Source organism: Cucurbita pepo, chromosome LG01 (genome assembly GCF_002806865.2).
Source record: "Cucurbita pepo subsp. pepo cultivar mu-cu-16 chromosome LG01, ASM280686v2, whole genome shotgun sequence".
In the NCBI taxonomy this organism is placed as follows: Eukaryota; Viridiplantae; Streptophyta; class Magnoliopsida; order Cucurbitales; family Cucurbitaceae; genus Cucurbita; species Cucurbita pepo.
This window is the reverse complement of record NC_036638.1, coordinates 12,743,760-12,760,405: the sequence shown is the minus strand read 5'-3', so window position 1 is coordinate 12,760,405 and position 16,646 is coordinate 12,743,760. Positions and strand designations below refer to the sequence as shown.

Below are 16,646 nucleotides of genomic sequence, written 5' to 3'. Positions count from 1 at the left end.
CAAGGAATACAAATCACATAGTACGGCGTGTCTTGTAATCTCTTCTCGATTGGTCTTAATAAAGTGGGCGAGTGTTACCCACGGAGAGTTGTATTAAAAAATCTGGTATTAGAGCGAGGTTAGTGTAGTTGTCTGATCTCTTGAAATTCTTAGTATGCTCTATGGTTGCAGCTCTGTCTGATCTTCCACATTAAAAACGATTTCTTGAGATTATTAGTGAGTTGAGTTTCTTTGTGTCTCTTATTTACAAGGATATGACCTTTGGGAGATCGTTGGCGAGAGTGAAACTACGCCGCTAGAGAAGGATTCTAACAACGTCTTGCACAAATGGAGAATCAAAGCAGGCAAAGCAATGCTTGCCTTGAAGGCTACAATCGGAGAAGGATGTTAGAGCATATTTGGGATGACAAGACACCGAAAGAAGCATGGGACACGTTCGTGATGTTGCTCTCAACGAAGAACGATATGAGGCTACAACTTCTGGAGAACAAGTTGTTGTCAATTTCACAACGTGAAATGACAATTGCTTAATACTTCCACAAAGTTAAGTCGATCTGCCGGAAGATTACTGAACTAGTTTCGAAGTCTGCCATTGGAGAATATCGAATGAAGAGAACCATTATCCATGAATTGGACCAAAACATAGAAGCTTCGTTATTGTTGTACAAAGATGGCCTGCTCAACCATCACTTGTAGAGTTTAAAAATTTGTTAGCCAATGAAGAAATCATGACTAAACAAATGGGAGGAATCACATTAAAGGGCGAAGAAGAAACACTCTACACAAATGAAAGTCGGAGCAACAATAAGTCGTCTACCAAATGTGGATACGAAAATGGTGACAAAGGAAGAAGCCATCAAGGAACTGCACAACCAAGGAGTGCTCAGAAGAACGACAACAATAACTCTCAAGTGAAGAGATTTTGAGGTATTTGCTACACTGGCCGAAAAAAGAGCCACATGTCCAGGGATTGTTGGTCCAAGAAAAATTCTATTAAAAGCAATGTGGCAACATCCAAAAAGAAGATGGAGGAGGAATGGGATGTAGAGGCAATATGTGTCATAAAAGAAGACGAGCTAGCGCTCATGGCAATGATGGGAGAGCATATCGATAATGACAATGACTAGATCATTGATTCAAGATGCTCAAACAACATGATTGACGGTCAGAGTGGTGAATGGAAGTGGGGTGACCCTTAGAGAAGGAAGTGTTACTAGGCCTTGAGTAAATTGAAGAAATTCTACAACAGAAGATGGGGGAGCAAACTACGCACATTCAGTCAAATGTTGATGTGTCTGAATATCCAAGTGACACTAACGTTGGTGAGCAAGGAGTGACTCAACCAAGCGAACCTGGTGAAAAGGAAATTGCACCTCAACAACTTAGACAGTAAAAAATAATCCAAAAGCCAAATCCAGAGTATGCCAACGCAGCTATTGTAAAAGACGAAGTTAATGTGTCATAGATATATGAAGAAGTATCACAAAACTCGACTTTGTAGAAAGCGATGGAGGAAGAAATTATAGCCCTAGAGCAAAATCACATGGGAACTAGTGCCAAGATCAGGAGATGTTAAATCTATCTTTTACAAGTGGATTCATAAAATAAAGTGTACCCTGGATGGATTAATCGTAAGATACAAAGCTCAGACTGTAGATTCATGGTTCTCTCAAGAATATGGACTACACTATGATGAAACGTTTGGCCTAGTGGTGAAGATCACTATCGTACAAGTTCCTTCAGTACTTGTGGTAGATCTTTATTGGAAAATATGGCAGATGAATATGAAGAATGCTTTCTTACATGGGAAGAATGCTTGCATGGAGAGTTAAACATAGAGATCTACATGGACCAACGGAAGAAATTTGAAAATTGTTGGGTTTTATGTCCTAAAACTCATAGTTGGTAAACAAAAACATATTCTATTTTCAATAAAGTTATTATTGTTATTTATTCAGTAAAGATTGTTATTGAATAAAATGAACTTTACGATCATTAATCTAAATCCAATAAACTAAGAACACTCTGGCTATAGTATGATTACTTGAACTATATGTAGAGACATAAGAGTGAATCAAGTTCAAGTATATAGTCAAAATGATCTATAGTATAAGGATAAGGCTGAGTACCTTATTCTGGGGACACTATGGATGCGGCCCACTTTTGTATATGATATAAACAATGTGATCACTAAATTGTACATGTGGAGACATGTGAGTGGGGGCGTCCTATGCAATGAGTATTGCATAAGATCGGACCATGAAGAAAACCACTCTCACTTTATAATGTCGTTTACTGTTGAGACTGATTTTCTTTTCATTCGATAACCTAGGTAACTCGGTTTTAATCCTGAGCTAACCATGAACTCCTGTTTATTCGGAATTATCCTTAGATTTGCATGGGTGAGAGTGGCTCTAGTTCGCCGACTCAATAGGCCTCCCATTTCAGGGGTAAGACTGGGTGAATGGCTGGGGACGTGGGGTGCAAGATGGAATTCACTCCTACCCACTTTTAGGGATAGAAGAGAGGTAGTTCCCTTAAGCACTGACTCCAGGTCTTGAACAAGGGGCCCCACCCTCTCATTGGCCTGAGAGGGATTCGGTTTACTGGTTGGACCACAAACCAATTGTTCATTAGAGGATCAGTGAGACATAAGGAACAAGAAGTAACTTCAGGGGTAAAACGGTAAATTGACCCAACTCTAGTTACGAACAACCTGTGAAGGATCGACTTACTAATCATGGTTATATCAGATGGACAGAAATATATCTATAGTGAGGGGAGTGCAACTACTAGGCTATAGTGGAGTGTCCTAGTAGTTAACGAATGTTGGTTAACCAGGTTAATGAGTTTAATCGGTTAATCTTGAATCGTTGGAGCCCATGATCTATAGGTCCATTAGGTCCCTCTGCTAGCTCATATCGGACTAAACCATAGAACAGTGTGACGAGTGAGTTCGAAGTGTTCGAATTCAAATTAGGGAATATGCGTTACATATATACGATATATTTAACCGCAATTTTATTTTATTTACGAAATAAACGAAAAGAGAGAATCTGAGATATTTAAATAAGATTTAAATATCTTAATCAATTATGTGTCGGAATTGATTGGGATTGACATTTGAATTAATATTAAATATTAATTAAATAGTTTAATTAATCATTTAATGTTACTTTAATTTGAAATTCATTCTTCAAATTAATTGTTGAATTAAAATGAAGAAAGTCAAAATGTTACTTCATTTAATGGAAAAATCCATGTTAGTGGAATTTTGAGGTGTCAAAATTTGGTTTAACCAAACTTGTATGCTTGTCAAATAAACCCCACAAGTTTGAAGATTGAGTGGAATTTTGAGTGTCAAAATTTGGTTAACTCAAACATGCATCCTTGCCACATAATCCCAAACATTTGAGTGGAATTTTGAGTGTCAAAATTTGGTGATCTCAAATTTGCATGAACATGCAAACATGACTCTTTAAATAGAGTGATCATGGTACATGGAAGGTCTTCTTCTTGGTGAAAAACCTCTCACAAACACTCTCTTCACATATACAAAATCCCTCCCAAATTTAGTCATTCACCGGATTCCACAATCTCGTTCTAAGGCCAGAGGATAGTGGAGAAGACACTAGTGGTGGTTCGAAACCGGTTCGTGAGGAAAAAGGAGTTTGAACTACAAAAGGTTAGTTCTAAACTCATTAAGTTTTAATACTTATGAACATGCTAGTTATTTACTACAATTGATGTTCTAAAAGTGCCTAAGATCCAAATTGCTTCCGCATGTGTTATATTAACACCATCAAAAATGCAGTTGGAGTCATGAGTCAGTACATGCAAAATCCAAAGATGCTTCATTTGGATGTGGCTCGACAGATCTTGATATATGTCAAAGGGTATCATGATACCGGAAGATCAAGCACTAGATATGTGTTCAAGCTCTGTTCGAAAACAATTTATTGGTATAGCAAAAGACAACCAATAGTATCATTGTCAATTAGAGAAGCAGAGTACAGAGCAGTAGCTGGAGCAGCTCAGGAAAGTACATGACTTAAACTTTTGATAGAAGATTGGCACTAGAAAATTGACTATCCAATACCACTCTATTGCAACAACCAATATGCGATTTGCCTAGCAGAAAACTCGGCGTTTCATGCTAGAATAAAGCATGTGGAGGTGCACTACCATTTCATTAGAGAGAAAGTCTTGACGTAAGAAATCGAGATGCAGAAAATCAAGACAAAAGACCAAGTGGCAGACTTGTTTACAAAAGGGCTAACATTAGAGCTTTTGTTGTCAGCTCAACATGGTGCACCCAATGAGTACTAGTGCTAAGAAGGAGTGTTAAAATATCATCACTAGCCTAATAGGGTCAAGCCCAATAATTATATGAGCCCAATAATTGTACGATATATTTATTTTAAGAAAATGATATCTAAATATTTGACTAAAAAGATTTAGATATTTTTAGAAATTTTAGGAATAGATTCTCATGATCATAAAAACCATCCATCCTACCTAAGTTTTCATCCCAAGAAATATAAAGCATGCAGTAGTTTTTCTACGGTGTGTCTTGTTTTTCATAGAGAGTTGTGTTCAACATGTTGCAAGGGATGATGTAGGGGAATGTCGAAGCCATTAAGTGTGAAATCTAGATTTTGAATTTTGACCCAAATTTTAAGCATAGAAAATATTACAAATAACATCTTTGGATCAGTTCTTTGAGTTTCTTTTTTGTTCCAAAAAATAGGCTTTCTTTGGATTATACGTAAGAAAATTGGAGCGATTTCGATGTCGGGAGCTTGAGAAGAAAGGGTCCTAAACATCACCAAACAAGTAAGTAATCAATTTGGTATTTTCTCAACTTTTACATGTAGGAATCACTTGGAATTGAACCATTAGCTTAAGGAAACTAAGAACTAAAGGAATGTGGAAGGTTTAAGCTAAGAACCAAGAGTTAAAATTAAAATTGGACACTTTCTGACTCTGCTCCTCATAAAATTTTAGTAGAAGGCTTAATAAGATATAATAAGGATATATATGAAATTTGATGGTTATTGAAGTATGTTAATGGGCTAAACTAGAGACCGATGTAAAATGTAACGGCCCTATTTGAAATAGGCCGCTACTACATGCATGACACAACTGTTAACAACAAAAACATTCATTTAAAATATTTTAAAAATGATGCCAAGGACTTGCACGTTAAAAATAAAATTCTTAAATGAATCTAAAAACATCCAAAAACTAGAAAACAAAACATTGCCCTAATCTAACTTACGACTACAAAATAAGATGAAATACAACTATTCTAATTTCATACTCTTAGGTGGCTTTCTAGTCCGAGATAAATTGGATGTATAGTACCTCTCTACAAATGACCCACACGTGCGAACACGACCTTATTCATAATTTTTATGAAGCTTTAAACTCATTGGATCATGTTTGGGGCTCGAACCAAGTTTAAGTTGGTAAATGACTAATATACCTTTAGAGTGACGTGACAGTGATTTAGGATCTAAATGATCTCTAAATGACATGATATTTTAATAGTGGGCCTAATGTATCATGTTAAGACTATATATGAAGTTTGGTTGTTATTGGAGTTCGTTCAGAGGCGGAACAAAGGATAAGCAAAAATTAACCATAGTGGCTCTATATGCCTAAGTGATGGTTTATGGATTAAATGATCTCCAAATGACTAAGGTCTTATACCTCGCCCATTTTTAGTTATGTAACTGGGAGATTATGGAAGGTCTTAAAGTCACTTGTGCTTGATCAATGGCTAAACTAAATTAATAAAATATCCCTAAACTTTTATTTTATCTAGAAAGTTGATTGTACCATTTTCAAAACAATGGTTTGTTTTAAAATTTTTCTTAAAATAGTATTTGAAAAATTAGTTTCATTAATATTTTTAATTTTTTTTTTAAATTAAATACTCTTTATTAAGAGTATTATCATATCTAAAAAGCACATTTAAAATTTTAAAAATAACATTAAAATTTTAAAAATAACATTAAGACAGTGAAACAACTTAATAATTACGTCATTTTCGGTTAGTTACTAATAATTTAAGGACCATTTACAACTATTTTTTTAAACTTTGAAGAAAATGGTGGGAACCACACTTTTATCGTAATTTTTTAAAACTCTTTTTGAAAATATCCCTACAAAATCAAATTACAACCTAATGGGGCAAATAAAAAACTAAAATACAAATAGAAAAAAAAAAATTAAAAGAAAATTAAATCTTGTCTGCCATTTTTTAGCCAATTTAGACAACATTGTTACATTCAAGTAACGTCCCCGTGTCACTCCCGAGTCACCTCATCCAATGCCGCCACGTTCTTTGTCATCTCGTTTGGCTTCAAAATGAATTAAATATATTCAACTCTTACTCCAATGACCAAAATTATAGGGATTTATATTTCAATATGAATTCGTTAACATTAATTTTAATTTCGGGATAAAATGAGAGATATTAGTGTCCTAATCTAAAGGTTAGGGATGTTTTGAGTTGAATAAATGTTGATTATGAGTTTGTTAGTGACCATGACTAAGTTTCTAAAGTAGGTACTTTTTACAGATTTTTTTTTGAAGATTTGGTAGATGTCGATGATATTGGACATTTAGAGTTTTGATTGAAACAAACATTTCAACTAAAAATCGAACCGATCAAAAGTTAAATCATTAATTGTCTGTTATTGGACGTCGGTTCAATTCCCATGTTAACACAACTAACTTGGAACATATATCAATAGTTTAAGATTTATACCATTGGTTATCATGTTCAAATCTAGACACATTAGACTTTAAAAAAACAAAAAAATTAAACTCCAACTTATAAAAAACAAAAAAGATTTACGTTTTAAGAATTTAATTATTTTAATGCAATAGTTTTCATTACAAGAGGGAAAGGAATTCGAATATATATATATATATATATATATATATTATTTTTATTTTTATTTTGTGAAAAATACATGTGAATTAATTATAGTCATTAATTTTGAAGGAAAGACATAATGAGATATTTTATATTGCAATTGTAAAAGAAAAAAAAAATATATATACATATATTAAAAAGGTTGGAGTCTGAAAATGATGAAAATAGGCAAAGGTGGATGTGTTTGTGTGAAGTTTAAGAAGTAATAATTTTGCATTGCATGCCGATCGACTCCTCTAGGAATCTCTAAGGTGAACAAGGAGATTGCCGTTCATCAAATCTTATTGCAGATCTATTTTCATTTCCCCCGGATTGCTCTTTATTTCTTCGTTTTCGAGACCTGGAATCGCCATGGATGAAGAATACGACGTTATTGTGCTTGGAACCGGTCTCAAGGAGTGCATCCTCAGTGGTCTTCTTTCCGTTGATGGCCTCAAGGTTCTTTTTGCTTATTCATTTTGTTCCACTGCTTTTTTCTCTATAATTCACTTGCTTCAATTTTAAATGATTCGATGAATCTTCTATTTCTTTCTGATTGTGATCGATCTTACCAGTTCTTCACATTTCCTGCATTTATCTTAATTTTATTTGTATCTTTGAATTCCTCTAATCCACTATCGTTTTCTTTTCAAATCAGAGGGATCTTTGTTTTCCGCACTCGACTTAAGAAATCGGATATCATTATATCACGATTTGCTTTTTTTTTTTTTTTTTTTTTTTTTTTTTTTTTTTTTTTTTNCCTGTAATGCAATTTTATGTCCATAATTTTCATATTTTGTCGGCCATTTTGTTGCAAAGTAATGAATTGCTGATGAGGTGAGGAAACTGGCCGGGTCTTCTTGTCGATATTAATTACTCCATGCTCTGGTACAAACTTCTTCATTATCATGTGAGGATCTAGGTACAGTTTTCATATTTCTTGGCTGTTAAGTGGAGCTGTGGGATCTTTTTGGCATAGTGAATGCATAGGCTTGTATATGCAGCGCTTTGTTCTCTATTTGAATTATGGAGAAGGTTTTGTATATACACTGCTATTAGGATTGTGTTGTATTTTCTGGTTATTACAATGAAGTCCAAAGTAATGCTACACACCTGACTTGGTTTTTTGCGACTAGCAGTTCATATGGATTATGTATTGCTCCAAGCTTTTGTTTCATTCTGATGTATAGTGCTCTGGCATTCTTTTCTCATGTACTAGGTTCTGCACATGGATAGGAATGACTATTATGGAGGGGAGTCTTCATCACTTAATCTCATTCAGGTCCTCTTTTCTGCTGACTAATCACATCATTTTAGTGAACTCCAGTTTACTTTTTTGCTATTTCTTTAATCATACTATGTATTTTCTATCTTAATTTGATTTTCAGCTTTGGAAGAGGTTGAAGGGAGAAGACAAGCCACCTGCCCAGCTGGGTTCTAGTAGGGAATATAACGTGGACATGATTCCAAAGGTCTTCCTTCCCCTACTTTGATATTGTTTTGCAAATTTCTTGCTAACTTTAAATTAACTACTGGTCAAGTGATATATTTGTGTTACTTCTATTTCCTAATGATCCTGTTTTCTCGTTGTCTACAATTTTATATTGATACATATGTGTTTCTATTTTGGCTAGTTTATGATGGCAAATGGAACTCTTGTGCGTGTCCTTATCCATACAAATGTTACCAAGTATTTGTCTTTTAAAGCTGTTGATGGTAGCTATGTGTATAATAAGGGAAAGGTATTTACTGTTTTCATTATTCCCTTGTTTAAAAGTTTCTACACTGTTTATCTTTTAACTTTGATTAAAAATCAAGTCTTATATAAAAAACCCTTCATGATGCCAAATGACTTTTTATAGATTCACAAAGTTCCAGCTACAGATATGGAAGCACTCAAATCTCCACTTATGGGTTTATTTGAGAAGCGCCGTGTTCGCAAGTTCTTCATCTATGTTCAGGGCTATGATGAAAGTAATCCTAAGACGCATGAGGGAATGAACTTGACAAGAGTGACAACAAAAGAATTGATTGCGTATGCTTCAATTTCCATACATATCCTTTGTCATATTTTTTACTCAACTCTGAACTTATAGTAAAAGAACTTCTAACAGAAACATTTAAGTTACTCTTACTAACGATATTTTAATGATTGTTTGGGATTTCCTACAATGACCTCTACAATGGCCTCATCAAAATTGAATTCTAGGCATCTTATGACATGGATATGACCATGTTCCACAATCTTGAGGATTGTCTGTGTAGGTAGATTATGGAATCATTCTTAATCTTAATGTGAAAAATAATATCACTTCGCTTGGATTTTGCTAATTGAGCATTGTTTTGCTGTAAAAAATAATAATAATAAAAAAAAATCATTTTTTTTCCATGACTAATTGAATTTTTGAATCCTCTACCCTTGGCTTAGGGAGGACCAAGAAGCCACAATAAGTTCGAAATTATGAAGAAAGGAAAGCAGATTTTGTCTAGGGCTACAAAATTTGATGCATTTCTCTTTATCTAATTGCACCATAAGAAGCTAGCCAAAGCTTATTTGCCTTCTTGAAAAGGTGATAAGTGAGGAGCAAATTAGTATTGACTTTTACCTTATAGTCTAAGGTAGAAAACCATTTGCGAAAGGAGAAAAGCAAGCTCCTGAAAGAGGTTACTTGTCGACATTGAATGTAAACATGGACTTGAGATTCCGCTTCCTTTTTACGAAGAATGCATGGGCTTGGAGAGAGAGACATTAAAGAAATTCTCCTTTGGACCTTGCCCTGATTATTGATGCTCTAATAGAACTTGAGATGAAAACTTTGACCCTTTTAAGATGTTTGTCCTTTGGAACCATGGTGGAAAGAATAAAGTTTTGAACCTTTTTAGGAGATTTCAAATCTTGAAGGAAGAGGTTACTTGTCGACATTGAATGTAAACATGGACTTGAGATTCCGCTTCCTTTTTACGAAGAATGCATGGGCTTTGGAGAGAGAGACATTAAAGAAATTCTCCTTTGGACCTTGTCCTGATTATTGATGCTCTAATAGAACTTGAGATGAAAACTTTGACCTTTTTAAGATGTTTGTCCTTTGGAACCATGGTGGAAAGAATAAAGTTTTGAACCTTTTTAGGAGATTTCAAATCTTGAAGGAAGAGGTTACTTGTCGACATTGAATGTAAACATGGACTTGAGATTCCGCTTCCTTTTTACGAAGAATGCATGGGCTTTGGAGAGAGAGACATTAAAGAAATTCTCCTTTGGACCTTGTCCTGATTATTGATGCTCTAATAGAACTTGAGATGAAAACTTTGACCTTTTTAAGATGTCTGTCCTTTGGAACCATGGTGGAAAGAATAAAGTTTTGAGCCTTTTTAGGAGTGTTCAAATCTTGAAGGAGGGAGCTACAAGTGAAGGAACCTAAGGGGTCAAGGGCGAAAACCTGGAGTCATTAAGGTTGGTAAAAGACAACTTCAATTCCATGTATAATCCATGAAAGAGCCAATCTTGAAATTCTTCATCTTTCAAATTCTTTCTTAATCTTGAAATTCTTATTCCAAACCTGGGCTACGGTCTTGAAAGAGTTGGTAGAGAAGATATACACGTTGGAGAATACGAAGGCAGTACACAAGAGGTAGTTTCCAGCCAAATTTTCTCCTAGAAGTTGTAATCGAGGCCATCCCAACTTTATAGGAAATTGTAGCATAATGAGAGCTTTAGAATCACAGCTTTTCCGCCAAGGGCCTTAGAAAGTTTAACAGTATTCTCATTGGACCACCAATCTATATGGGAGGTGCAAAATTTTAGCCAGAGTGTCATTTCTTCAAAGAGGACTTTTTTCAAAGTCGAAAAAGAATGGCAAGTATCCTTAGATGCAAGACCAAGTATTTTTAGAAGAATATCCTATCTGTAAACCACCAGAAAGGAGCGGGCAATAGACTTTTTGCTGGTTGGCAAGATGAGACAAACCCTATTGTTGTTACCTTCCCAGAAAAATTCCACAAATGTTTTCAAAGGCATGGCATCTTGAGAGGAGACAAGTGATAGGTAAACGAGGCTTTTGAGCAGTACTTGGATCAAAGTAAGGGGCTCATGTTTGGAGGAAAAAAGAAAAGAAAAGAAAAGAAAAGAGCTCTACCTTGAAGCTACTTGGAACATTTTCCAAAAGACAGAAAGTTTAGGATTGCCATCCAATGGTAGCCCAATGTACGTTAGGCCAAGAATTGATTGCACAATTCAAGAGGTTGGTACTTTCTTCAATCAGATATTCATTGCAATTAACTCCCAAAAGCTTTGTTTTATGGAGGTTGACATTCAAACCAAAAGCCACCTCAAAACACTTGATGAGCTTAAGCAGGTTCAAAAGCTTCTCTTTAGAGAAGGTGGACAAACGAATGGTGTCATAGGTTAACTGAATATGGGGGTGACAGAAATCCTAGAGTTTGGTCCCGAAGGGAGCTTTGGCATGAACAGGGTTGGGAATCCTCATTTCAAATAGGTTGGATTTGGACAAGGAGAAAGATTTCCTCGATTTTTTTCAAAGATGGAGTGGAGACGAGATATATTCTTCAACCCAGCCCAACTCTGATTTCTTCAAGAAAAAAAAAAAAAATATATGTATATATATATATATATATATAGATAGATAGATAGATAGATAGATAGATAGATAGATAGATAGATAGATAGATAGATAGGTAGATAGATAAATAGATATATTAACTATTTTCTATCAAATTATTTATCAGAACATTGTTTTCTAAAATAATTCATGATTTTTTTTATAGGAAAAAAATAATTAATTATCTAGACTAGTAAATAATAAGAATACTAATTTTTTAGGCACATAATTGTTATTCAGCTAAATTTCCGCTTCTATATCATAAGTGGATAGTTATTTTATACTATTGTGTTTAACGTGTTGCCTTTATAGTGTCCCCACTGCTCTTCTTGTTCATATTATATCTGGATGTCTTTCTGTATTTTTTCAATATAGTTAAGTCCCTTATTATTATTTTGTACAAATTAATATGCTTAAATAAAATTGTTTTGGTTAACAGAAAATATGGGCTTGATGACAACACTGTTGACTTCATTGGTCATGCATTGGCACTTCATAGAGATGATAGCTACCTTAATCTGCCTGCATTAGATACAGTAAAGAGAATGAAGGTGACAGCCATCAAGAGTTGCTAATGTACTTTCTTCTTCATGCCATGTTTCCTGTGCATTAAATATCTATTTTCTCCCTTTTTTTTCTTTTGTTTGTGAGATAGCTATATGCGGAGTCTATGGCTCGTTTTCAAGGAGGGTCTCCGTACATCTATCCTCTATATGGATTAGGGGAGCTTCCGCAGGTCTCTTTCCGCTCTTTTTTTCCCTCTACTTACTCTAGAGAAAGAATATATTAGCAACAACTTCAGTTCTCTTTTTTATATCTGTCTTATGTATGTGTTACTTACTTTGTTTATTCTCTCTTCCTGCAGGCATTTGCCCGCCTTAGTGCTGTCTACGGTGGAACATATATGCTAAATAAACCTGAGTGCAAGGTACAATTTAAATTTTACTATCTGTTTTCATATTTGATTACATTTTCTTTTACTTCATATCACTTCATTGTTCTTACAATTTTTTCATATTCTTTTTTAAGTTTTCTTTGGCAAAACATTTCAGAAACATCTTCATCTCTCTTTAAGGTAAAGTGGCTTTGATCTTTGAATGCTAGGTTGAATTTGATGATGAAGGAAAAGTTGTTGGTGTCACATCAGAAGGTGAAACTGCCAGGTGCAAAAAGGTTGTCTGCGATCCTTCCTACTTGCCCGACAAGGTAAGGGCTTTCATGCTCTTTCCAAATCATTATTGCTTATCTGGACTCATCTGATTTTGAGCTTGGTTCTGCATATTCAAACCATCTATACCATGAGCCTCTCTTCTTTCCTTGTCGGATTATTTATTATTGTTTTTGTCAGACTTGGTTGATCAGTAAATAGAGCCCTTGTATTTATGGTCACTTTATCCATGTCATTATATAATAGCCTCAACCCTCAAGGACAACCATGTTGATATCTCTAAACCATACCAATCTTAATGAAGTGATATGATAACTCTAGCCAATTGGATCTAGGAATCCTCATAAACCCTCCTGGATATGCAAACTTCTAGATGACAAATGCTAAAACTCCCAAATCAATATGATTTCTTCCCAAATGATTATAACCCTCGAGAATTTGATCTAACCAATCTTATTGAAAAATAAGACCTTTAGATCTAAACATCCAAGAACCCCAAAACGATAAGGAATCACTCCAAGGGAAAGTAAGATCTAGATTACCTAGTTAATTGAATATCTCAAGGGAAGAACACATGTTTGAGATTTGTATCACTCCACAGGTAAGATTGATCAAGTCAAGCTTGAATGATTCTAAGCATGTAACTTAAACTATATAGAATTGCAAAGAAATTTAGCCCTTAGCAGAAAGCACTAACTACATTTTCAAAGTCTACTTTACAAAGATAAAATACATGTTTATATAGTCTCAAAATGAAAACCATTGACCTTCCCTGAGGCATTTCAAGAATGGTAACTTTCATAGATTATGACCATAATCAGCCACGTTTTAAATGTAACCTTAAAAGTAAATAAAAAGTGTTAAAATACATTAATGAAACACCATAACTCTAAATTATTATCTACCCAATATTTTGTAACCTTCCAAGAATAAATGAAGCTTGATTCTTCTTTAATATGACATGAATTGTAACTTGAGTTTATCCTATGGTAATTTGAACAGTTTTTTCACATCTTCCCTGAAGTTCATATTGCATGATTGAGATGTCTTGGTTTATATTGGTTTTTATTATGAAGTCCGAAGAACTAATGTGATATTGTGCATCTTCAAACAGGTCAGGAAGATCGGTAAGGTTGCTAGGGCCATGGCTATAATGAGCCACCCAATTCCAAACACCAGTGATTCCCATTCAGTGCAAATTATTTTACCGCAGAAGCAGTTGGGTCGCAGATCGGACATGTAAGTTTTTGTATAGTACTTTCTAAAGAGTAACAGAAATTACACTCTGCCTTTTTCTCTGATGTTCTGAAACTATGTTGGGTGTACTTTTGTATAGTACTTTCTAAAGATCGCTTGTACTTTTCATACATTCAACTGATGTTCTGAAACTATGTTGGGTGGTTTTAGGAAAATGCAGGCATTTTAGTCTTTTTTATGTCTATTGTATCTGTATTGGAGATTGTTTTTTTGTTTCCATTTTTTACAAATATGTTAGTTTTCACATGTATTTAGATATCTTTGACAAAATTTCAGAAAACTCCCCATGATTAGTTCTCCACTTTTGGCTCTTCCATTATATTATTATTGACCCACTGGCTGCTATTGGCTATTTCTCACCTAATGAGATCAAAGGAAGATTTGAAGATTTATTACATAATAACAAACATTCATTTTTCCATTTATTGACAAGTTTCTATACAATTATTTTGTGGGTTATATAGGGTTTGTGTCTCGTTATAAAATATTTTTAAAGAATTAGAAGTCTTGGTTGTAGTTCGCATATATCAGTTTGTTGGATGAGGTATAACTTATTGCCACATTGTAGATTGTATCATCGTGTAATTGGGATACCCGGTTAGTTCAATTGTGCTTGACTAGTGGTTTTTCATTTGAAGTGTTTTGTTATGTGTAGTTCACCCTTCTATAGCTGATCAGGAAAAAAAAAAAAAAAAAAGTAGAAGGTTAAAATACTATTTTGGTCCTTGTAATACAGGATTTGTTCCATTGTGTCTTTCCTTGAATAGAAATTATTACTTTTATTTGACCAATTTCAATAAAAATTAACTTCAAATTATCAAATTATCAATAATGGTTAATTTGAAGATTTATTAAAAATACATGGACTAAATTGAAAATGAAAGAAAAAACAACCCTTTGATCATCAAGTAGAACTGTGGAAATATGATTATAATTCTGAGTGATGATGCTATTGGAATCCGTTGTATTTTGGTCCCTATTATCTCCCATCTCTCAAAATATAGTTTTCTAATTCTTGATGTGTTTGACAGGTATGTTTTCTGTTGCTCTTACTCTCACAATGTTGCTCCAAGAGGCAAATTTATTGCTTTTGTTACCACAGAAGCTGAGACTGATAATCCCAAGGCAGAACTAAAGCCGGGAATTGACCTGCTGGGAGCTGTTGATGAGATATTTTTTGATACATACGATAGATACGAGCCAGCCAATGAATCATCTCGGGACAATTGCTTTATATCCATGGTGAGTTCACGTTGAAAGCTTTTTCTCCAGCCCCTATGCCTCCGCGTGTGTGTGTGTTGTGTGTAATAAACTAATTCATTTCACTGCTCACTTGCAACAGAGCTACGATGCTACAACACATTTCGAGTCAACTGTCACTGATGTGCTCAACATGTATACATTGATAACGGGAAAGGTGAGTATCATTTTTCCCAACTCTCATATAACTTTAAATTCAAACATTTTTGTCATATAGAAGAAGCATATAGCGATTCAAACGGTATATATATCATGTTAGTAGCTGTAGTAATAATCCATGGTTGGATTTGTTTTAAATGGACCCATCAGCTGATGCATATTATATCATGAAGTAAAAATAAGACTTTGCTTTAAAAGCAAGGGGTTCTTCATAGTCAGAGCATGAAATAAATTGAAAGAGAAGTTAGTGAACAATGGTTTTGTTTTCACTTTCAGGTTGTTGACCTGAGTGTGGATTTGAGTGCTGCCAGTGCTGCAGAAGAATGAGCAGGCTCCGATTTTGCAATCTGATATTGCTAGTGTTTGTTTGTTTGTTTGTTTGTTTTCTTTTTTTCTTTTCTTTTCATTTTAATGGACTAATTATAAATTTATATTTTATGATGATGCACTGATTGCATTCTTTATTTTGGTCTACTGATGCTCTTATTGGCCCAAATCAGTAATCATCTATTTCTCCTCCTACTCATTTACTTACCTTTGAGTAATATGATTTTATTTTTCCAAAAAGGAGACCATGAGAAGAGGTTTAGATGAGTTTTGGAATGATATAAATCATCCTCAAATGGATTGTATATTTGGGAATGTAACTTGAGGATATCAAAATTACGTATGGGAGTTTATAGCAAATTAGATCATAAAGACCACTTCAAAATAATTGATCCTTACTACCAATTTGTAAGGCTCAACAGTCTGTTTGTTCCAATCCCATACAGGGTTGGTGCTAATGTCTCCACGATCGTTTATTTAAAATTAAATTAAAATAATAATAAAGGTTAACTTTAAGAAATATGAAGAAAGTATGTGGGGGGAGTTTTTACTTCTTTCAGTTAGTTGAATTTAGCTTAAATTTCTTAAAATGTTCTTTCCGATTTATAATATTTAATATATTGTAATATATAATAATTGTAAGTTTGGTTCATGTTTAGATAATATTAGAATTTAGTTGATATGGTTTTAATTTTTTTTTTCTCATATAGTTTGATAAAGATGTAACGTTTATATATATTTTGCATTGTATTCAAATTTCTAAAATCTCCAATAACATATATTAATCTATTATGTTTGTTGTATATTATAAATACATCATATATTATTCTCAATCTATCAAATAAAATAAATATATACTTTTCTCATTTAATATATTAAATATTAATTCGAACATATAAAAAAAATTCAACTGCATCATTTTAGTGTTACT

The 16,646-nt window shown here is 33.9% G+C and overlaps 1 protein-coding gene across 1 annotated transcript; it reads left to right on the top strand.

Moving 5' to 3' along the window:
- The first annotated feature begins 7,088 nt into the window (after window positions 1-7,088).
- On the top strand, window positions 7,089-15,910 carry LOC111777727 (guanosine nucleotide diphosphate dissociation inhibitor 2-like). The gene is made up of 13 exons (XM_023657444.1): window positions 7,089-7,387; window positions 8,148-8,210; window positions 8,317-8,400; window positions 8,563-8,670; window positions 8,791-8,963; window positions 11,984-12,095; window positions 12,200-12,280; window positions 12,410-12,472; window positions 12,649-12,750; window positions 13,827-13,951; window positions 15,001-15,211; window positions 15,312-15,386; window positions 15,665-15,910. Exons 1-13 carry the CDS (start codon window positions 7,301-7,303, stop codon window positions 15,713-15,715), a joined length of 1,335 nt encoding a protein of 444 aa, XP_023513212.1. The 5' UTR covers window positions 7,089-7,300; the 3' UTR covers window positions 15,716-15,910.
- Window positions 15,911-16,646: the final 736 nt, after the last annotated feature.

Excerpts from the sequence above, each read along its gene's own strand:
- LOC111777727 (XM_023657444.1), top strand. The coding sequence starts at position 7,301 with ATGGATGAAGAATACGACGTTATTGTGCTTGGAACCGGTCTCAAGGAG. Across the intron at positions 12,751-13,826 it reads CTTCCTACTTGCCCGACAAG|GTCAGGAAGATCGGTAAGGT; the intron begins GTAAGGGCTTTC and ends ATCTTCAAACAG. Across the intron at positions 15,387-15,664 it reads ATACATTGATAACGGGAAAG|GTTGTTGACCTGAGTGTGGA; the intron begins GTGAGTATCATT and ends TTTCACTTTCAG.